Source organism: Osmerus eperlanus, chromosome 1, assembly GCF_963692335.1.
Source record: "Osmerus eperlanus chromosome 1, fOsmEpe2.1, whole genome shotgun sequence".
In the NCBI taxonomy this organism is placed as follows: domain Eukaryota; kingdom Metazoa; phylum Chordata; class Actinopteri; order Osmeriformes; family Osmeridae; genus Osmerus; species Osmerus eperlanus.
The window spans coordinates 14,108,467-14,134,179 of record NC_085018.1 but is presented as its reverse complement, the minus strand read 5'-3'; the positions used below and the strand labels follow the sequence as shown (position 1 = coordinate 14,134,179).

General features: G+C 45.9%; 1 protein-coding gene across 1 annotated transcript in view; it reads right to left on the bottom strand.

The window, feature by feature from the left end:
- The window catches only part of igsf21a (immunoglobin superfamily, member 21a), a 124,295-nt gene that overhangs the window by 34,796 nt on the left and 63,786 nt on the right, over positions 1 to 25,713 (bottom strand). Inside the window, exons 3-4 of the mRNA XM_062461676.1 lie at positions 18,583 to 18,704; positions 12,474 to 12,592 (exon numbers count right to left, since the gene is read on the bottom strand). Coding sequence (XP_062317660.1) covers positions 12,474 to 12,592; positions 18,583 to 18,704 — 241 coding nt within the window. The remainder of the gene's footprint in view (positions 1 to 12,473; positions 12,593 to 18,582; positions 18,705 to 25,713) is intronic.

The window sequence follows — 25,713 nt, the reverse complement described above, 5'->3', positions numbered from 1 at the left end:
AAACTGTCCAGCACACACCATGACCCACTGTCTATCCAGGGCTGCTGACTGGCTGCAGCAGTGAATGTTAACCTGACAGTCCCATTTAAGTAAGCCGTTCTGAAGATGTATCATTATAAACCACTTCCTCTATTCGAATAACAAAAAAAAAAACAGTAGAATTCCCATTTTCCACTTGAGATATTCCACTTTCAGCAGATTGCCAAACCGGTTAAATTAAATGTGAAAGTGTAGCCTGTGGACATGTACGCACCACTTTGTTTCAAGGAGGCCGTTTGGTACTCCTCTTGTTCAGAATTGCAGAATCTCTCCAGAGGTTTTCATGGCATTAGACTTTAGATGTGGTGAGAACTGCATTGTTAGGATATTGAAATAGTGAGGAGGCAGAACAATAGTAATGATTTGTTGCGAGTGTAAGTGCGAGTTGCGATGACGACTAAATGTCACACGCTGTAGATTTCTCACTCGCGCTGCCACTCTCGTCTGATGCAAAATCGCTATTTGGGTGAATCCGTCATGTCAGTGCTGTGTGTGTGTGTTAACTGTACGTGTGTTGTGCATGGTTGTCTGTCTGTGCCTGATTGTCTGTGTGTGTGTGGGTGCGATTGTGTGCATGAGTCAATAATTGAATTTTTGAGTGCAATAATCACCACAAGACCATCTACTCTCTGCTTCAAGACCACTTTTTAACCTCAGAGAAAACAAACCTGTACTATAGAAAACCAATTAGTTCCAGCGCTCATTAGGAAGCAGCAAAGGTTCTGACCGACCACCCTAATCAAGGTAGGGAGAAGACTGGATAGGTCTTGCTCTCTGCATGCAAGGGCTAGGATTGGTAATGTCATGCTGCCTTCATATGAACAGTATGGAAAGCTGCTGCAGGCCTGGCTGAGGGTTAAATGCACTTGTGAAGTCCCTAACCACCATACTCCAACATCCCATAATCAAACATACGTTAGGTATGATTTTTTCACATTTTGTCCACTATAAGCATGATGTGTAAGATAATGAGGCCCTCTGCGAATAACACAGAGACATGAGGAAAGTTCATTTCAAATTTTTGGAGCAGCCCACCACATTCCAGCCAATTGTGTTCCACCAATCCTTTTCCAGCCAATCGCCTTTGGCGAGGTGAGCTTTCCACCATGACTCATTTTGTGCAACCACTGTCAATCAAACTTGATGTTGAGGAAAGTGCAGAAGTTCACACAAGGATTGTTGGCTGTCTCTGTGTGCATGCAACTGTGTGTAGTCGTAGTCGTGTGCGTGTATGTGTGTTAACTTAGTCCATTAAATAATTATTCTTTAAACAATAAATCCGTCTGATGGAATATTAGGGAAAACAATTATCATCATAATCATAATCATCATTTTCATAATCATCACAATTGTCATTATCCTCAACGCACATACAATACACATGGGATGTGGAGAAAAAAAAAATCATCAGATAATCTCTAACTATAGAGGTCATTCTAATTCGGCTTGATGACAAATGATCATGACCACAGATAATTATGTTTAGTTGCTAATTTGCTGACCATTAAGCCAATTATCTGGACATACTAGGGGTTGATTAGGGCTGGTCACTAAATCCTAGGAGGATCCAGACGCTAACACCAGCATGTCCATCCCTGTGAGGGAAAAACGGCTTATTCCCAATCATCAGTAAACTTGTGAAAATTGTATTATCTAAAATGTATTATTTATCATTATAGTTGACACAATTATTATTCATTTCGGAATTACACACTTTTCTTCAAAACAGAAAAAGAAAAAAAGGGTGATTTGACAAACGGACTTCGATTACAGGTTTATTTGAAACTCTTATTGTGTTACTGTGTTTATAATCTGCTGTGTGTGTCCTTGGCTGTACATTTTAAATATGTTCTTTGTTATGTTTAAATGTACACTATATGGAACCTGGTGAAGCCAAAGACTCAGTCTGTCTGTCTATCTATCCATCTATCTATCTATAGACTTTGTCATAATCCGTGGCTATTTTGTCACCTGTAAGTATACCTGCAGTATGGCTATTACTGTAAGAATATGTGTCTAATTTTCCAACATGTCAGTGGAATCAAAGGGGATATACATCTGTTAAGTAATTGCCTGTCAAAAAGGGACGGTGATGATTCATGGGGCATGGGGAGAAAGACACAGAGGAAATGGACTTTTTGATTTGTCGGTACAGATCTCCAGTCTAAAGTAACATGCGTAATGGGAGGGATTCAGACGCTGTGCTCCTGATGTATTAGGCAGATTAGCCCACATAAGTATCAAATAAAGATGGTGCTAGTGAGCGCTAGTCCTTGACCAACTCCCTGCTACCAAGAGCCAATTGAAAACATTATATTCTAATATCACATTTACTGTACGTGTGGGGGAAAACACACACACACACAACACACACATCTGCAGGAATGAGTTAACAAAGCTGCTCATGTAATTCTCTTCAGATCAGTAGAGCAGAAAAACAGGGCAGAGACAACCTCTGGTGTCCAGACAGAAATAGCTTGGCTATAATTGTGTCAGGTTCAGAGCCTGTGTCTGTTCCACAGTCAGTCAGTTACACCAGGTTAGAACAAGTGAGGATATGCTCTCGGGCAAAGTCACAGCCGAAAGGTAGTGCCAAGTAAAAGAGTCGTCATTATATGGAACAAGGAATCCTTTATAGTGTAGGGTAACTCTGTTCAGGGACAATCTGACAAACATATTGACTTTGTTACGCTCGAGGTGGCAGAAATCTCTGCGCTTTCCTTCATTTAAAGTCTAATTTGATTTAGGGGTGTCTTGGCTGCATGGAAAGCTTCTCTCTTTCCTGTGCTGTGACTCCTGGAATGTTTGGTTTAATGCAATGTCATGTTGGCTCCATATCTCGAGAGACTTTAAACACTGCAAAATAAAAGAAGATCTTTCCTCTGAAGAGGAGGAACTGTCACCGTTCATGTGATAGCTCCATGTGGGGCCTGATCACCATTACTGATGGGAGTACATACTACTGTAAGTTCAGTTGAGACATTAATGAATCATTCAACAGTTCTTTATGTTTAGGAATAGGTTACGCCACCACACTATCAGTCAGTGCGTACTAATGCCATCGATCTGTTATTATTTGAGGCAGAGCATGCTGTCCACTGAAACAGTACAACAAATTAAACAGACAGACCTAACAGTTTTCACAGTGTGCACTGTGAAACAAAAATTGTCTCTTTTTTTGGGGGGGGCAGTAAGCTTATAAAGGCATTGAGTTTGAGCTTCTTTGAAGCCAGTGTAACCACAGAAGAATTGCAAGAATATCTGTGATATCTAAAAGCAACTGTTATTCTCCCATGAGAGGTCATTAGAGGCTGGCAGTAACAGTCCAGACATCCAACTACATAGTTTTCCATTTAGGCAATTAAAAGACTTAACCGACACAAAACCCAGTCTCACGAGTTAACACCATGGATTCCACAGGAGGAAAAAGGGGTCTAGCATCCTGTGTGAATTTCTCTTTCTCATTTCTCCCCTATTGGTCCTTTACTTTAATTTGTATTCACGTTTAGAAAAAGAGGGGAGCAGTGTGAAGAATTCAATTTGATACGTGCCCATGGGCAGCTTTCAGGAGCTACTAAACCTGTATTTCTTCCATCCCCACAAATTTATCGCCTGTCCCGTCGTCTTTTGTGTCGCCGCCGAGAGATGAGAGCAGAATCCCTAAGAACTGAGACCGATGCCAACGCAGAAGTCCGCGAGCAATGACCCCCAAAACGTCTCCCACTATTCACCCTCCTATGGGGGCTTCTAAAAGGTCCCCCACACCCTCTGACATTTCCAACCTCCGACTCTTGATGCAGGAGATTGAGAAGTCTGAGTACCAGCCAAGAACTCACCGAAATTCACTGTTCCCATGGTAAATGTCATCGATGTCTAATAGCTAGCCAGACATGATAAAATACAATGCTTCTCTAATCACTTACATGTTATTTGAAGTGAAATTCACAACAACAACACAAATGGACCAAAACCAGAAAATCTGGAAACCTTTCTGAGAAAACATAATATATGTGGTATGTCAAAATAAATTATTTTGATTCTATTTTTTTCCTTGGCAGGGGTTTGGGAGCAAGATAGTAATCATGCAAGGTGATATTGAAGAACAAGGTAAAGTGACAAAGATGTTTTCCTCTTCTCTGGTACAATCCCAGTCTCTCAGGGGAGGAGCTGTCTTTCCTCTGCTGCCTGCTCCGTCACCCTTGTTCAACAGAGGGGACCTTGTCTGAGAGAGGAACCAGCCAGCGATGAAGACTAGCAGGCAGGGAGGAGAGACAGAGGGGGGGGGGGGGGGGGGGACTGCTGCAGTTCCAACCGAGGCCCACACTTCACAGCCAACCAGATTGTGTTGGAGACTCCAGGGGAGGAGCTGCTTTCAGTATCAGACAGAGACAGAGACCCGGGAAGAAGGTAGAGAGAAGAAGGGATGAGGAGGGAGGGAGGGACATGGAGGGTACAGGAATCAAGAGAAACAATAAAGTACCGTCGACATCATGAAAGACATCACAAGGTTATCCCAAAGTGATGGGTTTTGAAAAGACTTTGGAAAGTTTTTGAAGATGTAAAGAAACTTTCGTATTTTTCATATGCAGCCGCCACCCTTTATCCCACCTCCCAACGAAAAAAAAAACCTGTTGACTTTGAATGAAAGACACTTGCTGTCAGCAGTCGACTGTCAACATAACATACAGTATAACTTAACAAGCTTAACTCATCCTACCTCGCCGCGCCTCATCGACCAGGACCTTTTTACCAAGATTTTTGTCGTGGCAAGCTGCAGCACAGTTCCAGGTTTTGCTCTATCGAGGAAATTCGCTCAATTACTCCATGCCACTCCCCAGTCTCCCCACCCCCCACCCCACCCCGAGGTGTCTCAGTCATGTCTGGGTTCGGGGTCTGGTGAGGGAGGGGGTGTTCTACATTCTAATCAGGCAGCGGCCAGTTTGAGGGTAAGATGTCCTACAGCCTCTAATATACAGCTCTTCTCTCCCGCTGGGCTCACTCTATTGGTTGTTCCTGAGGCCCGGCCTTGCTGCCTGTCTGCTGGCAGACAATAGCGCCGCGTGAGGGAGGACACACAGCAGGCTGTTCCTCAGGACACCTTGGCTCTCTAAATGAGAAGTCAAGTGAGCCATTTATGTACCTGCGGGGTACGTGATTGCTGTGGAAGTGGATTTAGGGGAAAGGGAGTCAAATACACACAAACACAATCATTTGTTAAATCCTATGGATAAGACAATGATTCCTGTTAGGTTGTCTTAGGAACAGTTTCCAGGCAGATTGGTCCCAATGGTATTTATAGGTACAACAACAAGTTTAAAGAGGAGATTATCACTCTTTTTAACTTCTGGGGAAATGTGAAATGATAGTGATTGGCTGTGATTTTGTTGCTGTGTTAACAACAGGGCAGTCCATCTCAGGTTCAAATTATTCCTGGGACTTTGTTACATGTGTTTGATTTAGTATTAAATCAGATTAACAGTTTGTTGTGGAATTAGCTCTGTTTTCTAAGAAAGTCTCTCAGCACCATTCAGAACATTATGTAATCATCAAATTAAAGAAATTAAAAACAAGTGCTATTTCAAATCAACAAAACCTGGGTGTGTCATAAATGATAATAATAATATAACAAAATATATAATTAACCAATGCAACATACAAGACGGATTTAAGCTTAAGACCAAGAAGTCTGCAATCAAATGCTATACCACTGAGCTGTCTAGCCATAATAACTAAGTGAGTTTTGAGTCATCAAAACGTCAGGTTTTTAAATCAAAGAGGAGCCAAAATGATTTGATGTGATGTTTAGACTGCTAGTTCTATGCAGGGGACAGGAGATCTTTTAGGAAGTCAATGGTTTGTTTATTTTCTCCCTCAATTATCACCCTGGGGTTTAGCTCAAAGACAGACTCTTAATAATTCATCTGCACTCTGGATATATTTTTATTCTTTATGTTCCATTTCTTTCAACACTGCAATAATGTTCCCTTCAACAAGAACCCTGGTGGGTGGTCACAAAATTGCTTAAAAAATGTTGAACGTGTTTGTGCACACACAAAACAACCTCGCTGGAGACCGTGTGCTCTGTCATGGAAATTTTGGAATACAGTTATAATGTGTGTGTTTCATATATGAGGAATGTGTTTTAACGGAAGTCTAAAGTTGATTAAGAGTCAACTACATTTGGTAGAGATGCCATTTGCAGTTTTATAACTAGGAGACGGGAAGTCTGGGTGATCTGAGAGAGTTCTGTCACATGGGGAGGAAGAGACAGCTGGTCTAGAGACAATGTGTATTCAACTGTATTGTTATTGTGATCTGCTGCTCTGACCCTTCCTGTTGCATTGAGTGGGGTTAATCAAAAACTTGATATGAAGTCACTGTCACTGAGCAGTGCTGACCAATCACAGAGTTCAGAATAACCATTTGATCTAAAGTTTATATAAGGCAGGGTTTTGGGGTTGTTCTGTATCACTCTGGCGAACGACCTGTGGCTAGCACCTCCTTCGTTATGACTGATCACAAAGTACTTTGTTAAATCATGATCTGTATAAGCAAAATAAATTTATTGTAACCGCCATCTCTTGACTATTCAAATCTACACAGTGCCGCTAGAATTTTTCCTTATCAGCTCTGTGTATGCTAATTACGTAAAAGACCAGACAAAAAGCAAGGCTCTGTCCTCTGGACCTCCACACTGAATATTGCAGCCACGAAGAGGGCCATAATCTGAGCAGCCACTGGTACTGTAATGCTTAGGCTGTAGGGAACGGAAAACAAAGCCTTTCTCCACTGAGGAAATGTGGTGCAGGATTACTGGAGCAGGTCAGCCTGATGATGTGTGTAGCTTTGTGATGAGGATGAAGGTGGCATGGAGAGTAGGAGAGTAGGAGAGAGAGAGAGAGAGAGAGAGAGAGAGAGAGAGAGAGAGAGAGAGAGAGAGAGAGAGAGAGAGAGAGAGAGAGAGAGAGAGAGAGAGAGAGAGAGAGAGAGAGAGAGAGAGAGAGAGAGAGAGAGAATGATGTGATGAGGATGCAATTTGTGATGAGGATGAAGGTGGCATGGAGAGTAGGTGAGAGAGAGAGAGAGAGAGAGAGAGAGAGAGAGAGAGAGAGAGAGAGAGAGAGAGAGAGAGAGAGAGAGAGATAGTAGAGAGAGATAGTAGAGAGAGATAGTAGAGAGAGATAGTAGAGAGAGATAGTAGAGAGAGATAGTAGAGAGAGATAGTAGAGAGAGATGTAAAGTGAGAAAATGAGAAAAGCTGTAAAGAATTACTTTAAGGACATGTACGTAGGGCTGTGTGTTAACCTCTGTGACATTAATGTGCAGTGCGGCGCACACTTAACAAAAAAAGAAAAGAAGCCAGATGAATAAGACAGAAACATTGTTCATATGAAGAGCTGATGATTAGTCTTTTGTGTTCCTGGATTGGGGCCTCCGCCTTGGATGGGGTAAGGGGTGCATGGAGGTGTGGGGGGCAGATGAGGGGGTGAGGGTGGATGGGGAGATGGGGGGATGGAGGGTGGATGGGGGGGCTCCACCCCTGGGTGGTGGTGGGGGATGTCTCTACCCTTTCCTAACAAGCACAGGGGCACGATGGGAACCGCCACCCCATAACCATCCATCAAACTTCACCCGGCCACCTAGTAACCCCCCCACTGGCGGCCTCCTCTCCCCGTCTCTAAAGTCACACCACTGAGGCCGAGACCGCTGTGACTGCAGGCGCAGCTGTGTTTGGGCATCGCCCGAACACCATTAATCCCACACATTAATAAACGAGGAGCTAAATATACACAGAGCTTAATTAAAGTTGGGCATCCATTATTGAAGCGGAAGCCAGTTTTATGGGATGGGGGAGTAATTAGTCCCAGTACACCTCAGCACTCCTCTCCCCGTTACCGGGTATAAATACCAGGCCTGCTGTTGCCACGGCTGCTTGCTGGCTTGCCAAGGGTATCCTCCAAATGACATCCTCACGCCCTGCAAAGGTTAGAACAAAAGGATTTCTGGGATTACGTGATGAGGCGTTTAAACACGCCGTGTGGGTGTCGTCTGCCCGCCTCTCGTCCGGAAGGTGATTCTGAAGCTAATGCCAGTCAGTGTATTTGTTTTTATAGCAGACACTTGAAACACTGGAGGACGACCGGACAAGAACAGCTTCCTGCTAGCAAGGCGGTGCACGTACTGGGCTGTGCCAGACAAAGGTGTACTCTGGTGTGGCATTACTGCCAAGGCCAAGGTCAGCCCTTCTCATCACCACCAAACAAATGACTACTCCTAATCTTCGCACTGTCATATAGGAATCACTATAGGTAATAACAAATGATGACCCTATTTCTACCATTGGGAAACGTATTGATTTTTTTTTGTTGTAGCAGGAATTATGACCTTTGTATGCGCTTTGCAAGAGGATTCATGTGGCCGTGTTGGTCTGAAAGGGTGAAACACTTTTTTTCATGTCATTAGCAGCCTTGTCAGCAGTTGTCATGACACCAACAGGTGCTCTCTAGGTAACACAAACACATCCCGACATCTCCAACATCACACACCATCAATCCCACAATGCAACAGAGATGGAACGGCTTTTTTAATACATTTAGCAAGGAAGTCTACTACCAGCAATCCAATACCTCTGATTCCTCCTTCACCTAATTAGTAATTAAACGCTCAACAAGAAATGTATAATTATTTTTTTATTTGACTTGGCAGGGGTGTAACAGCTGGGGATCTCAAATACCCTGGGGTATTGTCACGGTTGTAGAACAAAGTCCCTTAACCTTTTCATGTTCCTGTTAAATTTGCCTGAAAACGCCTAAACAGCATACCCAAAGTAAATTGGAAGCTGTTCTTGAACCATTTGGAGTACATGCATGTAAATGATCTCTTTTGAAAGCTGACACTCTGAAGTTATGTCCCCTGTTGTCAGGACCCCTGTCAGTCCTTCTAGTGTTGAGTAATAGAAGCTTGAACACAAGGAAAGTGAAAATTTCTATTTCCGCCTAGATTTTGTTTTGAAAACAGAGGCCTGAAGAGGCCTAGAGGTGGTAGGTATTATCTGGAAGACTAAATTGGACCACAGGTTGAAGCCTTACCCAATTCAAATCAAAAGTCAAACATAATACCACAATATATTCATATTTGACACATGTTTTTATAAGAGTACATCCAGGAATTTTCTAAAAGGGTCTTTTGGAGACTCCAAAATGACCCTTTGTAACCAAGGTCAAGGTCAAATAAAAAGGTATTATTTTTCATAATTGTTATCTCTGGCCCATCTCTGGTACTTAGAAATATCATATATAATAGCTAAATCCCTAATTAGTAATACTGAAACACAAAAACTGAAGCATGAACACATTGGAGTGCTTTATCTGATTCCAAGGATTGGCGCACAAAGAACACTGATTCTGTCAACCATATTGCGCAATCGACTGTTATTTTGAAGGCTCCACAGACGCATACAAATGAGGTATTGGCATTTTCAGCTAGCTGTCAGCTACAAGGCTAACGAGCTAATTTCAGAGCCAGTCGAAGCCAGTTCGAGAAATTTGTTTAGAACGAGTGTGGGGGGGGGGGCGGGGGGGGGCAGGACGCACAGACCTAGTTGGCTTTAGAGGGCTGTCAACGGGGCATGGAAGCTCCTATTGGGTCGAACAAGGTGTCAATCAAAAGGGGAGGGTTCAACGGACATTTTGAGACCTTCATTTTGTAAATACTCCGTTGATAAATCGGAGAAAATAACACTTTTATGTGAACAAGTTGTTTCTTCCTTCGGCTAACTTGCATAATGAAACAAAGGATAATGGCTATTCATGAACGTAAAACATTGTATTTGGACGAATTACTTTACATGGTTAGATACTTTGAACCCTTGGGACTTACGCAGATCAAGTTTTGATGGCATGATTTGCACACCTGGACCTATTTGAACAACTTAGGGTGAGTACAACTTTTTTCTTTGGCATTGTTGAAGGAATGTTCACCGGAAAAAGACGTTGACTTTGCTTGCTATTGCGACTTGATCTTGAATTGGTTTATTTCAATGGAAGCACAAGAATCGTAGCTTTCCAACGATGTATAACATGTGTAGCGTCTAAAAAATATATTTTTTAGAATTTAGTGCGTCGTAACTGAGGAAGGGGGAGGCAGCATTTTTGTCTCGCGGGCGAAACAGGAGCGTAAACAGGTTAATTGATCTAATAATTTGCTCAAGTGAGCTGCTCCAGAGCAGTTTCAAGGTCACTGGCTTGGGTGTTGAAAGGAGTCTCACCTCAGGTATGTTTGTGAGCACTGGACTGAGAGATGCGTCAAATGCATGTAAAGAATTCAATAAGTCCAGCCGATAGTGATATGCCGGTACAGTGGACAGAGTGGCACATGGGTAGCAGTAAACATGATACATCGTGTCATGCCTCGGAGCTAAGCTAACGTTAACAAGAGCTAAAAAAAATACAAGAAATGGCTTTGACCTTATAGTAAATATAAGATGAACAAATGAATATGTTATGCATATCTATATATCTCTATATATATAACTGCTTCACAAAACCTGCAATGAATGAACCATATTTTGTGTTTAAATGTGTGTTTTTTACAATGCTTTCACATCTACTGTCCAGAATTCTAGTCTCCCCGAAGTTCATTGTTGAAACATTACAAATAAAATGGATCAACTTGCACTCAACTCATCCTGACCTTGATGATGGTGAGAGATTAGATTTCCCATTCCCCTTGAGTCACGTCAGAAGGAGAACAATGAACATGGCTTAATTAACGATGAGCTAAACTGTCTCACGCAATTGTTAATTATCTAATGTAAAAGTCTCCAGCAGGACATGAACCTGTTCAGGGACAAACACTGAGACGCTTGTTATTTTTTAAACTAAATTTGACATTTTGTGAGTTTTGATAAGTTTCAGGAAGTCTTAGGAGAAATTGTCAATATCCATTGCGCTATACTAGCATTAGCTTAATGCTCCTCAAGGCAACAAGGGCTCCATGCCTTCAGGCACCGCCAAATAGCTGTGTGCTCACACAGCGGAAGATGAAAAAGAAATATAATTTCCATTTCCAGAGAGTGAAGGACAGTGGCTGAGGTACCAAGAGTTTGAGGTCTGGCCTTCTGAAATGGAGTGATTGAATTTCTTGTTAGCGGATTCATTAAAATTATCATTCTTATTTATGAAGCCCTTTTAAAAATTAAAATACTCCATGTACGGCTTCCCATTAATTAACTTTTTTCTCTCGTTTTCCTTCATTTTTCTTGAAGGAATTTTTTTTTCTTCTTCTCTCGAATCCAAGTGAACTTGTCACACTAATGGGTTATGAATAATTCTGTTTCAGCTTAGACAGCAATTAGCCATAACGCCAGAGGCCATTCTTCTTTCTCTCTAGACTGGTGTTGGTGATTTAGGAGGCAGCAGAGTGAGGAGTCTCCTTTGGCTGCATCATTCACAACGTCCCTCCCTTCTCACTTCACCACCAGGGGTTAACCTGGGCAAATCAGCCTCCATTGATAAAGTTCTACTTGCTGGCATCAGCGCCAACTGGAGTTCCCTCCAGTTCACAATGCTTTCTTGCAAGGATTCTCGTCACTCGGTCCTCAGTGAAAGAGGAGGTCAGAGGGAGCCACTAGGATTGTCTAGTAAAACCCAAACGTCCAACGGAAGCCCGTGGAAAATGTCAAGTGCCGACGGCGAAACCGCGAGGCACAAACTGTGCTCATGGACTTGTCACACCACTGTGTTTGGATCTCTCTCTTGTGTTTTTCCAGACAAAATGTAGCTGTTGTTAATTAGCTCCGGCCTGCATGTAGCGGGCCACGCCGCTGAACTCTCACTCATCAGTGGGAGCCGAGCCAGCTGTCGTTGGAGGAAGTTACACCAGGCAGCTCAGACCCAGACTCAGACCTGATCTGTACAGCCTCCCAAGGTCACTCCCAGACCTACAACAACACTGTTATGTTACAATAGCTTGAACTGTCAGCTGGTTTCCAATTAGACAGAAACAGATGGGAGCCTATCTCGGCGTTGTCTCTATCTCTATATTTAATACATATTTACACTCATACATTCACCAAACATGCTGTATACTGAATATTATAAATAGATTACTTTCTATGACCCCCCACACTCATAAGTCTGCATTTCTACCTGCTTGAAAAATGTTTTTCCTTAGCTTCAATGTTAAACTGCCAACAGGTAGCTGAACAAACACACGCCAGTCCTGTTGAGATATGTCACAAGGACCAGCCAAGAGGACACAGTAGATCTCAGTACGCCAGATGGTGCGTAGTTAGGTGTCTGAGCTGAGGGAACTGGCGTTCACACAGAGACCAGACCGTTTTAGGAGAGCACAGTGTAGGGTAGGACAGGGCAGGGCAGGGCAGGGCAGGAGTAGGAGTAGGGCCGGGTCGGGTATAGGGATGTGACACTCACACATAACGGTGAGAAAGACGTTTCCAGATGCCAGGACCACCTTCTCCCTGGTGGCCCTGTCGTAGATGCCCACGTGGCACTCATAGGGCCCGTTGTCTGAGATCCGCACCTCTGGAAGCCTGGGGAAACAGCAGGAAACAACAGGAAAACATCCATGAATACTTGGAACTGTAAGGAAGCCAGGTATGTTCTAGAATATCACAATTGAACTACCATCAACATTCCAAGACAAAGAAGCAGTCAAACAGTCATAAACGTGAGAAAAAAAAATATTTTTGGTTTTAGAGAGGATGAATCATCCAATGAATGAGTGGACCAATCATAGCTACTATCCACTTCTTCAGATGGTTGCTGAAGTCACAGAGTGGCAAAACCTGAAGCCAATATCAGTCAAAACCCTCTATGTTCACTACCTTGAACAAACCCAATTTTGACAATAAAAAAAAATCCATTCTTTCCCAGGGAGGAAAGACTCCATATGTTTATGGAGAGACAACAAACAATTATTCAGCTGTGCAGCAGATGACCATGATAAGGCCAATTAAAAACACACAAAAAACACAAAAAAACAAACTAAAGGGTTTGGGAGCCCTGCTCATCTGTGTTCCGCGCCAACCTAACGTGTCAACACCCATAATCAAACAGAGACACCAGCAGTCGCATTTAGGCCTTGTGATTTATTTCCACAAAACAGGAACAATTGTCCTTGCCGGCCGGCTGGTTCAGACTGAGACCTCTGTTGGAACAGCAGTGAGGCACTTAGAAAGGACTGCCTCTAATGAGTTCAACTGGGGAGTGTGTGTGTGTCTGTGTGAATATGTGCATGTGTGTGCGGGTGTGTGTGTGCGTGCAGATGTGTGTGTGTGTGTGTGTGTGTGTGTGTGTTAGAGAGACAGAGAGAAAGAGGGAGAGAGAGTGAGGGTGTTGGAGAAAAGAAGGGGGGATAGAGTTTGAGGAGAATTATAGTCCTCCCTCCACTCAGATACACAGTATCTTGTGCCAATGCCGCATTCAGTGGAAAGCTGAGGGTGTCTTCATCCAGATAGGAGAGAGATGTCAGAGCACCACGCGGACACCTAGTGATTGTGCAATGCTTTCAAATGATCAATGGTGCCATCTCTACTAACCTATTTCATGATAACATCCTTATTTAGACTACTAAATGTCATGCTTGTGTTTATTCTGTATTTGACACAATCAATCGTGGTTGACAACTGTAACCTACAATCGTTGTATCATCCAATAGCATCCTGTTTACACACAGAATGCAGCCAAGCTAACTGCAGCCTGTCAATACCTCTCTCTCATGCAGCCTGTCTCTAATCCTGAAATACAAATCAGACAACCAGAGTCAAGACCAGCTTTGTGTGTTTCCTGCCATTTTCCCCCCAGTGGATACAAATGGAATTACAATGTTGACCAGGAAAAACACATGCATTGTATTTTATGGGCAGCATTCAATCTCAGGGCTCCAATTCTAGTTTCAATGGTGCTTTGACAAACTGTGATTACGCTGATTTGATGAGTGCTTTGGCTTCCAGGGTACCTATGTTGGCATCACGCACATAGCTCTCAACACTTTGGCTCCATGACAGTGTACCTTTTCTACTGCCACATGAATTCGATCCAGACTCGCTCCCCATGTCCCTCCCTCTTTTTCTTCCTCTTTTATTCTCTCTCTGTTTCTCTCTGTTTCTCTCTCTCTGTCTCTCTGTCTCTCTCTCTCTCTCTCTCTCTCTCTCTCTCTCTCTCTCTCTCTCTCTCTCTCTCTCTCTCTCTCTCTCTCTCTCTCTCTCTCTCTCTCTCTCTCTCTTTCTCTCTGTCTCTGTGTCTCTCTCTCTCGCTCTCTCACTCTCTTCATCTCTCTTTCTCTCTTTATCTCTCTTTCTCTCAAACACACACGTTCCAGGAATAATACATTGTTCTTATATTTTCGGTTTCTCTGCCTCATTAATCAATGAGTTATAAAAAGCTGATTAGCACATTGAGATGAAGTTTACCACTGGCTGGCAAAACAGGAGAACCCTGTCCCTCTCACTACAGACACACAACACCCATGTCATAGACGCGCATAAAAGCATGGTACAAAACAGCTGTGTCCAGTCACATGGGCAGCAGGTCGATAGCAATGAGCCCCCTTAGAGGAACAGCAAAAACAGCAAACAGCAGAGAGAGATCGATCCTCCCTCGAGAGAAGGGTCTGTGTTTAACTCTCTCCTGAAAGGCTTCCACTGATGACAGTAGCTATCAGCTAGGGTAGTACATGATGGAGAGAGAGAGGCACACAGAAACAGAGAGAGACAGGGAGACATATAGAGATATACAAGCAGAGAGACAGAGACACGCAGACCAGAAGACAAACGCAGAGACAGGCAGACGGACTGTGAGACAGAGAGACAGACAGACATACAGAGACAGATAAACAGACAGACAGGCAGAGACAGACACAGACAGATACAGATAAACAGACAGACAGACAGACAGACAGACAGACAGGCAGGCAGGCAGGCAGGCAGGCAGGCAGGCAGAGAAAGACACAAACACAGACACAGACAGACATATACAGATAAACAGACAGACAGGCTGAGACAGACGGAGAGAGAGAGAGACAGAGAGAGACAGAGAGACAGAGCGAGACAGAGACAGAGAGAGACATACAGCCTGGCAGAAGCAGGATACTTGCAGTGAGCATGTTCCTATCTGGTACGCCTTCAGCAGTAAGGTGTCGGGTACCCTGGGCCTCTGCTTGGGCCAGCTTCACCATTACTTCTTCTCCATTTGTCCCTACTCTGACTGAAGAGAACAGCCTGCATCTCGACATCTATGCGCGGATGGAGGGACTGTTGACCTCCAAGACAGAGATGGAGACAGGCATGGCTCCACTATGGCTCCCATTCCCTTCAGGGATGACAAGAACCAACCCAGAACATAATCCCAATGTGACGTTCAGTGTGCTGACAGCTTAACTCACAACATCGCAGTCCGGGATGTGCTTGCGTGGCTCATTCTGTGTGTGTGTGTGTGCGCGCGCGTGTGTGTCCGCCCCTTACGGCTACAGAGAAGACAGGCCTTAGATGAAGAGACGTTGGGCATGGAGGAACTACTCTGGGAGGGTTGATAGGCCAAGGAAAAAACGCACAACACACACGTATTTCCAGAGTGACAGCTTCTCTCGAAGGCCTTTCAAGTATGACAGTAAACCTTTAGCTGTCGGGTTTAAGACAGGGAGTGGGGAAAAGGTTGTACAGTCCCACTAACATTGTGACTCTTATGAAATATTAATATTGATGAAATTAATTTTTCAGCACCTTCGACAACTCGTTTTTCTCTCAGTGGTACAGCATGGTCACAGAGCAATTTGGGAGAGACAAGGAATTTCAATTTGTACTCCAATCATTTCTATGTCTGACACGGTATGCAGTGCTTAGTTTAAGGGGAAATTACACCGACTTTCACAGGCCACAGGGGCTAGAGCAGTGAGTGGTGGAGGTCCTTCAAACCTGAGGAGAAAGCCAATAAATTCAAAGGCTATCGTTCATCTTAGCCAAGGCGTCAAAGGGGGTACTTGAGCAGAGTAAATCTCCGGACGGGCTATGTGAATACTTCTGTGTGAACCGGCTGGGAAGCAAGCTTGGCCATGTTTTTAGGACTTCAGTGACAAACAGTCACCAACACAAGGATTGTCTACAGCTGCCTAGTCCCTACCGCTGAGAGATGTGATGAAGACACTTCCAGTTTAGCATGATAGTCTACCAATTAAACACCAAACACAACAGGCAGGTGTTTCACAGAATAAACAACATTCGGATGGAAAGAGGATGGGACGTTCTTTGAGATTCGGTGGCTTTCTAAGATATAAACAACATTACATCTTGAATCTGTGGTCATACGGGGAGATCTGACAGGCTGCCAAGACTTAGTAGAGGAGATTTACTGCTCTCAGGTGGAAATAGGAGATTACAGCTGGGGGTGAATCTGCCTCTGCATCCCTGGGTAAGCTGAGCTACTGCCTCGTGGCATGAGGGGCATGATGGGATATGCCTGGGAGGATTCCTCCTGACTTGGGTTCTGGTGTCTGAGGCAAGACGCCTACTTCCTCTGTGGTGACTGACAAAGTAAGTCCTGTTCCTCTCTGGTGACTGTGGCAGGAAACCTACTTCCTCTGTGATGACTCAGGCAGGAAGCCTACATCTTCTTCGGTCACTGGAGCTGGAAGCCTACTGCCTCTAGCGACTGAGGCAGGAAGCATACTTCCTCTCTGGTGACCGAGGCAGTATGCCCTTATCTGTCTGCTTGGCTGGTGCAGGATAAGGAAGCCGGCAGGGTGGACCAGCAACCATTCATCCGAATGGGCTTCATGCTGGGGCATGTGGAAGCTTGCTTCCTCACCTTCATTCCCTTTCTACCCCTTTATATTCCCCTCCTACTGCCACTCATGCTCTCTCTCTCTCTCTCTCTCTCTCTCTCTCTCTCTCTCTCTCTCTCTCTCTCTCTCTCTCTCTCTCTCTCTCTCTCTCTCTCTCTCTCTCTCTCTCTCGCCACTACCACTCTCTCTGTTTTGACTGTGTGGGTTTGTGTGTGTGTGTATCTGTATCCATGTCTATGTCCATATGGCTGTAACAGCCCCTAGCAGTGGTGACTACTACCACCCCAAAGGACTGGTGGGATTGTCCAGACACATCATTCTCAGCCCGGCGACTCAGACACACAGGAGAGTAAATAAGGCAGAAAGCGAGGGAATGGTGGGATGGAGGGGGGACCGAGGGACGTGGAGGGGTGGCTGGAGAAGAGAGAACATGATGGAGATGTAATATGCGCTGGTGAACGAGTGTCATGAAAGAACGACCATTTACTCATGAAGGAAGAGAGTGATAAACACACCCTTTATTCAGCTTGGGGTATTTCTACTATGTGTTCGTGTGTGCGTGTGTGAGGAAGCCTTCTGCCTGAAAACATAGAAACGGCAGCGGTAGAGGGAAGGTGGGAGGAGGAGGAGGAGGAGGAGGAGGGGGGGGGGATGCAGAAAGAAAAGAGGGAGCGAGGTAGGGTGGAGAGGCGGCAGGAGGGAAGAAAGCAGATGCCAGCCGTATTGTTGAGGCCCGGGGTAGAGGAAGACAGTCCCCAGGACTCCTCAAACATGTAATCTACCCTACCAGAGCCAGATGATTCCTCCTGCTCTCCTCCCTCTCGCTCTCCCTCTCCCTCACTTCCCTATCTCTCTCGTCCTTGCCCTCTCTCCTTGTGTAAAATCTACTCATGCATACACAGCAGGACTCCATATTCAGGTCTCTGGCAGGCAGACAGGAGGATGCGGAGGAGGGGGAGGTAGCTGGGACGGGGGGGGAGGGGGGTGAGGGGGCAGAGGGGGAGAGAGGAAGCGGGACCCTGCCTGGTGCCGTGTTGCCCCGAGCAGTGCCCGAGGGTGAGACTCGATGCGGTACCTGGTGAACACAGGGCTCTGTGGAGTGGCTGGAGGACTGTCTGACCAGCTGCTCAGGGGGGGAAGAGTGAGCCTCTCTGCAGCCCCTGCTGACCGGCACACTGGCTTATCACAGCTACATCCACCTTCCCCCTCTCCACTCCTCCCTCCCGGCCTCCTTCTCTGCCCACCTCCTCCTCCCGCCCGCCCTCCGTTTCCCTCGTCCTCCACTTCCCCACCCCTCCTAATTCTTCCTCCTCCCCCTCTCCCCCAATCCCTCTTTATCCCTCCTCCTCCCCATCAGCACCCCTCCTCCTTCCCCCGAACCTAACCCCTCCTCACCCCTCCTCCTCCCCATCCTAACCTCCCTCCCTCTAACCCCTTTTTATCCCCTCTCTCCGTCCGCCCTCCTCCTCACCCTCCCCGCTCCTCCACCCTGGCCTGGTATGACCCAGAGCAGATGGTTGGAGAGGACCTTGTCGCCAATACCAGCACCAGCACCCTTACACTTCCCCAGTGCCTCTGGGTGGATGACCACCGCTCTCGCTACACTGTATCACAGCAGACATCCGCCAGCGAAACAAATTGGGACGGATAAAAGCTCCCGTTACCGGCTGGAGGAGGAAGCAGACAGCTGAGTTCAAAGTGTTCCGCTGGGTTTGAGGGACGTTTATCGACGGTGGTGCTTACCGGACCGTGGACTGGTAGACCAGGTCTTCTCGCTTGCGGTAGTCCTCCATGTGAGAGTAATTGGTGTTGAACATGGCATCATAGGTGAAGATCTTCTGTTTAATGGTGCCCCCGTCAGTGACCTGTCAAGCAAGAAAGAAGCATTAATAGGGTAGAGGTCTGTAATGTATAGAAGCGCTAATGTATCCCCATGTCCTGGACTGGGGCCATGCATAAACCAGAAGCTGTTGTCTGTCTTGACCAATTGGCTGCCTTTGCCCAGAGGCAACGATAAAGCCTCAAACGTTCAATTATCACATTGATCCATTTTTCTGCCCATCTAAATGGAGAAGCGAGGAGCACTTTAATCAAAGGAAAAATGGCGACGTGACAAATTCGGTTCGACTCTGCCTGTGTTTGTGTGTGTGCGTGTGTTAATGACGGCTTGCGCAGGCGCCTGCGTGTACGACTGTGCGTGCGTGTACGTGTGCTTGTGTCTGCGTGCGTGCGTGTGTAAGCATTTGGATGTTTGGGTCGATCTGTTCCGTGTGCCCCTTTGTACGTGTGAGGGTTTGACTACAGCATGCGTGTTAGAACATATGACTGTGTGTACGAGTGCGTTTGCGCGCGTGAGCTGCCCATACCGTGTGCGTGGTTACGGCTAGGTCTTAAGGAAGACTGACACAGTGCTGTGCTCTTTGCCGTAGATGTCTGTCAGCCAGGACTGCAGAGTTAATGACATGTGACGAGATACTGCAGAGGTGGGAGGTATGTATTCAAAGCAGTCATCGTATCATTTGCATCCCTTGCTCTTTTTTTTTTTTTTGGGGGGGGGGGAGAGAACAGGAAATGATGGAGGAGTGCTTTCCTCTCTAATATTCACCGGGGAGAGGAAGTCACTTAGCGTTTGAATGGCTGTGATTTCTCTTCAGCGCCGCTCCACAGACACACGTGGAGGGAAGAAGGGCGACAGGATTTTAATGGAGCTACTAATGCTGCTTTGAAGGAGGAAATTACCAGGAGGGCCTTGCTCCTTCTTCCCTCCACCTCAGGAGCTGCTATCGTACATCTCCCCACGCAAACCCCCACCTCCCTCAAACAGGTAAACAGGGCCTAGGCAAACCGCATGGGGGTTACTCATCTAATGTACACACACACACACACACACAAACCCACACGCACACATGCACACACAAACACACACACCACAGCACACCAGGAGGAGACAGTGCTAAATGACTTCTATTTGAGCAAACAGTTCCCCATGCTCCGTAAATGACTGCGGGACAAGGAATGTAACCCTTGGCCCCAGGAGAGGCTGAGCGCCTCGAGCTCTCCACGCTAAGCAGAGCGGCCAGGGAAGCGCCAAAACGATGACACGACAAAACCCCTGTCGGGGACGGAAATATAACGCAAACAGTATTAGCGGAGGGCCTTTTAGTTTACGAGATGAAGCCAATGTTGGCTCTGATGGTAGATTTACTAACGGCACCAGTGATTTTTTTTTTTAACCTTTTTTAGCTGACTAACAGTAGTATTAATGAACCGAAGAAGGAAGAGCAAGTGGTGTGGAACATCACATCGCAAAGTCGTCTTAAAGACACGTGACGCGTGTTAAACGGGCAAAGTATTCATTTGGCTTGAGTACAAACACTAAGGCGTTCGGTGAGTGACACCACTTTGCCCGAGAAACATTTTTGGCACGGCTCTGAGCTTATTATAACCATCTGCTCGCTCGTTTTAGATGTAGATTCAGGGGTTTCGACACACGCTCCAGAGAGGTGGCTCTGTACAGAGGTGTACAGGTAGAGGCAACAGAGAAAGGTCAGCTGCTAAAAGCAAAGCCGTGTTGGAAAATGGTACTTTCCCCACAAGCCATGTGGCGGGATGCTCTGCATTTTAATGGACATGTTAGACAAGCCTTGAAAGCGAGATGGTAGGTGTTTCTGTTTGACTTGGCTTTGCAATGTGGAATGACCGAAAAGCGAGTGTTTTATACAGCTCAACACGGGCTCCAGTTGTCACTTAGAAAGGACCGCTGAATAGCTCCGAACCAACTGTGTTACATTGAGCTAGAAGACGACCCGAACCAGGGAAGCAAAACAGGTAAACTGACATAGTTTGGTTCCTGATGCGTGAATGAAAAAAATAACAAACGCTGTGCCTTCCAACCCTGTTCCTGGAGAGAAACCCTCTTCTAGGTTTACACTTCAACCCTAATCTGCAGTAGCACACACAATTAGGATGATTAGCTGGGTGCTTCCATGAGTGAACGCTACAGGAGGGTAACTCTTCAGGAGTAACTTAGAATAATCTTCTTATTATCACACTTTCTTAGATTCACTAAATTGTTTTCACATCTCAATGTCAAATCTAGTTATTCAGATCAAACATATAAAATAGAACTAAACTTGAAAGAAAATAGCTTTCAGCCTGAATTTTGTATTCAAAATCATCTTTAGACAGACAGATGGTATGCTGACAGATACAGCAGTATGCTGCCTACACAGTGCAGCCAACCTATTTACACTGACAACAACAATCCAAAAAAGCAGGACTTCTGTTCTTCAGCGGAATACTGTTTACATGAAGGGCTGAACAGAGAGGATAACAAGCAGAGAGAAACACCAACAGTTTGGAGTCAATTTCCCCCCAAACATTCTCATTCTCTTCCAACTCAAACTCTCCTGGTGGTCTTAGGATCGCGGGGAGTTTTTTTCACAAACCGACGCCAGTAATGCTCTTTGAGCTCTGAACTTCTGAGTGGTGCTAAACAGGCATTTTTAATCCGCTCTCCTTTCACGGTCCCTTGAATCTAACACACACGCAGTGGCTTGGGTCCTTGCCCTGAATCACGTCACACCTCGCAGGAGGCTAGTCCAGGTTGTCTGGGAGTGCGGGGGGAGAGACGACTGCCACGGGCAGGCCGTCTCCCCCTCTCTCTCTCTTCCTCCCTGTCTTCGTAACGGATTCACCTCTTAATTAGGAGCGCTCCGAATCCCCCGTGTCATAGGACACCTGTCGGGGAGAACAAACACTCTCCTTAACGGATGGTAAGACCTTCCAGGGGGGCCAACAGCTTACGAGAAGATGAGGAAGAGAAAGAGAGACAAGGAGTGAAACAAACGGTGCCAAGATGGCAGTGCTATCGATGGCGCGGAGGGAGGGAGTGCAGGGGTGGGGGAGGTATCGGAGGGGGAAAAAAACAACGGATGAGGAGGACGCTTTGATTGTGTGAAAAAAAGCTCCAGTTTTTTGGTGAGGGAGGCAAGGCTTTGCTTCAACTGTTTTTTGAAACCAGGCCACGCGCCGCAGTCGAGGCACAAAGGCACCAAGGCCTCTCCAACACTGCCATCTGGAGATATGAAACGCAGCCATGGGTAGACCAGCTCCAGTACTGCTCTTTATCTATCCCTCCCTATCCCCCTATCTCCCTCCCTCCCTGCCTGCCTCCATCAGCCGGCCAGACAGTGGGCTCTGGGTGGACGGGTGGCTGGCCGAGGGGAGGTGGAGGAGGAGGGGGGGGGGGGGGGGGGGGGGGGGGCGGAAGCTGATAGGGGCTGTGGAGGAAGAGTACATAGGGAGGTGTCTATACTATAGGGATGGGTCTGAGATCTCTTTAAATGGAGACCTGCTCTGCTCCCCTGGTCTCTGCTCTGCTTTAATCTGCTCTGTTCTATTCTGCTCTGTTCTGCTCTGCTTTAATCTGCTTTCTATGCTGAGCACTGCTCTGTACTGCTTCAATCTGCTCTGCTCTGTTAGGCCATGCTCTGCTCTGCTCTGTTAGGCCATGCTCTGCTCTGCTCTGTTAGGCCATGCTCTGCTCTGCTCTGCTACGCTCTGCTCTGTTAGGCCATGCTCTGCTCTGCTCTGTTAGGCCATGCTCTGCTCTGCTCTGCTACGCTCTGCTCTGTTAGGCCATGCTCTGCTCTGCTCTGCTACGCTCTGCTCTGTTAGGCCATGCTCTGCTATGTTACGCTCTGCTCTGTTAGGCCATGCTCTGCTCTGCTCTGCTACGCTCTGCTCTGTTAGGCCATGCTCTGCTCTGCTACGCTCTGCTCTGCTACGCTCTGCTCTGCTACGCTCTGCTCTGTTCTGCTATGCTACGCTCTGCATTGCTCTGCTCTATTCTACAGTACACTATTCAGCCTTCATGTCCAATATATTCCATTCGACAGTACCATACTTTACTACTTTACTACTAAAATCAACTGTTATCCACTGTATACTCTCCGCCATTGTACAATATTCGACTCTGCTATGCTCTACTTTACACTGCTTTGCTTTATTCTACTATATTCCACTCTATTCTACTATATTCCACTATATTCCACTCTATTCTACTATATTCCACTCTATTCTACTATATTCCACTATATTCCACTCTATTCTACTATATTCCACTCTATTCTACTATATTCCACTCTATTCTACTATATTCCACTATATTCTACTCTATTCTACTATATTCCACTATATTCCACTCTATTCTACTATATTCCACTATATTCCACTCTATTCTACTATATTCCACTCTATTCTACTATATTCCACTCTATTCTACTATATTCCACTCTATTCTACTATATTCCACTCTATTCTGCTCTCCTCTATAATGGTCCAGCTGCTGGTGCTGCCCATGTGAGGACCAGGTCCAGGGGTTCACAGGGGGCTCCTCTCCCTCTCTAGCCAGGGAGGAAGAGCTCACTGATGGGCTGCAGCTGCACACAGGCAGCTACGGGAGGAAACACTGGGAGGTTTCCAAGCTAGCTAAAATGTTTGATATTTGTTTTGTATTCTGAACATATCGTTTTATATTTGTTTTACATACTATTATATAGTATATATTATTCATCATATATGTTAATTCCACCACTGCGTCATCAATTCCGTAAGTGTTGTGAAAGGCTGCGTGCAGGTGAGGATGCTGGAGAGGTCATTGTTGTTGAAAGGAGGAAGCTGGGATGAAAGGGAGTCCAACACATTTGAGCGGGAAGTGATTCCAACCAAGTGGTTCTGACGCGTCATCTTCAGCTGTGACATCATCACGCTGCAGTCCGCATGGCTCTAATGATATCCTGTTACATTCACAGGTCCTCCTTTCTAAACTTAGACAAGGAGGAAGACAGGAAGAAAGGAGAGGATCCGAGAACTCATGAAGCACAATTCCTCACATTCTGCCTAATTTCCCTAATATTATCTTCTCACCAAAGGATCTATTATCCTGAAGAAAAATGTCTTTGTGCAGCGGTGGCCAGGCCAGTGGGGCATTCACAAATGGAGAATGGGTATAATTCAATGATTGTAATGGACCCAAAATTATGTATTATTATGATTTGCATAAAGCCTTGTGAAAAGGGTTGCCCTCCACCTCCCCAAATCCTTGACAAAGGTTAGCAAAACCATCAATCCATAAGAAATGTACCACGTTTCCTTTTAACAGAAAGGAAATGTGTGTTTTAAAATAAACTATAAAAAAATATCAAAGAATATGCCCCTGTGATACTTATCCTATTTTGCCTATTTGACGTCGACTTGAGGGTTTTTCTGTGAAGAATGTGCAGCGAGCTTTACGTCCAGTCACATAGACTACATTGAGCTCCAATTCACATACAGAGCGATGCAGAACACATACAGAGAGCATCCACAAAGAGTTCCATGAGCAGGCAGCCTGTTAGTGCTCCACCCTGCTAACCTATGCCTGGGGCATCACTGTCATGCCACAGGCGCCACCCCCCCCACCCCCCCCACCGCCAACACTCCCTCCACCCCCCACTGTCCACCCCCCACTGAGCTCTGAGTGACAGAGGGGCTTCTTAGAGGGATTTTATGATTCGGATGACAGTCCTCCCCCCCCCCCCCCCCCCCCCTCTGGCTGTCTGTCAGCACTCTCGGCAGGGACCCCAGACTAGTACGGCCAGGTAGTGCATCGTGTACATGATGATGCGTGTGCACACAAATCTTTTTCGCGTGCAGGAGTGTGCACGTGTGGGTGACTGTTCGCGTGTGTGTTTGTGTGTGTGTGCATGCACAGAGTGTGTGTGTGTGCCCTTGCTTTAACACACAGAGATGGACCTTGGCTTCGGCAGATAAAAACACATTTGGCAGTGCTAATAAATCAAAGAATCTGATCACGTGAACTGGAGCTTTGCATGACTTTATATGAATATACATCATTTATTCATATACTTCAATTAATTGCAATTAAATTATAATAAAAAAAAAAGGTTATCTGAAGCAGCATTTTTATTTGTTTATTCTGTCCACATTAAGCATACCGAATGAACACAGCACATTTCCAAGCAAGAAGCGACCCAAAGAAACATGAATATGATTGCTGGGAGCCCCTTAGCGTGTGCAGATACATGAGCCATAGATGACTATCAGCACGCAGGATATTTCCCTGCCTGTTATCTGTGGCGCCTGCCCTCGGCACGCTATCACTCACTCTCATTCCCACATCACAGAACAGCTGCAGCCAGGGCCTGGCCCGGGCCCTGCCTGACAGATTGGCACGCAGGGATTAAAGTCAGCTTCTGAGCCACTAACGGATGCGGCCCAGGCTCAGCGCTGCCTACAGCCGGACGGCCAGGATACCAGGACAGTCGGGCCAGGGACCGTCACGGTAGTCATGGAAATGAACGATTTGCTATGGTTGCTATCTATCTGAAATCCTCCCAGAGACAAGTCCTCTCAGATTTGGTTGACATGGCCGCCAATATGAGGTGGTCTGCTTTATGAGGCATTATGAGGCGTTATGAGGCAGTCTGACACGTTTAAAAGTCGCCTGAGTCAGAATGGGGCAGTCTAGCAAAGTCTGAGGCAGTCTGAGTAATCATGAAGCTGAGGATGGGCAGGGAGACTGTTTAACCGTTAAGGACCAAGGATATCAAAGCCAGACAGGCTGGATGGAGACATATACTCGGTGCCACTGAGGCTCTGTCTGGGACTCAAATTGCCCTGCCTCCAGATAGTACCCTGAGAGAGTCGAATGCAGGACAATCAACAACAACCCATTCTCATGTTCCCCAAGGAGGAACCGAGTCTGACAAAAGAACACCAGTCCCAGTTTGTTACTGAGCGGGATAGTCATCTCACTGGTGTCATGGCCAGCCTCAAGGGAAGTGTCTCATCCACACTGGCAAACAGCAC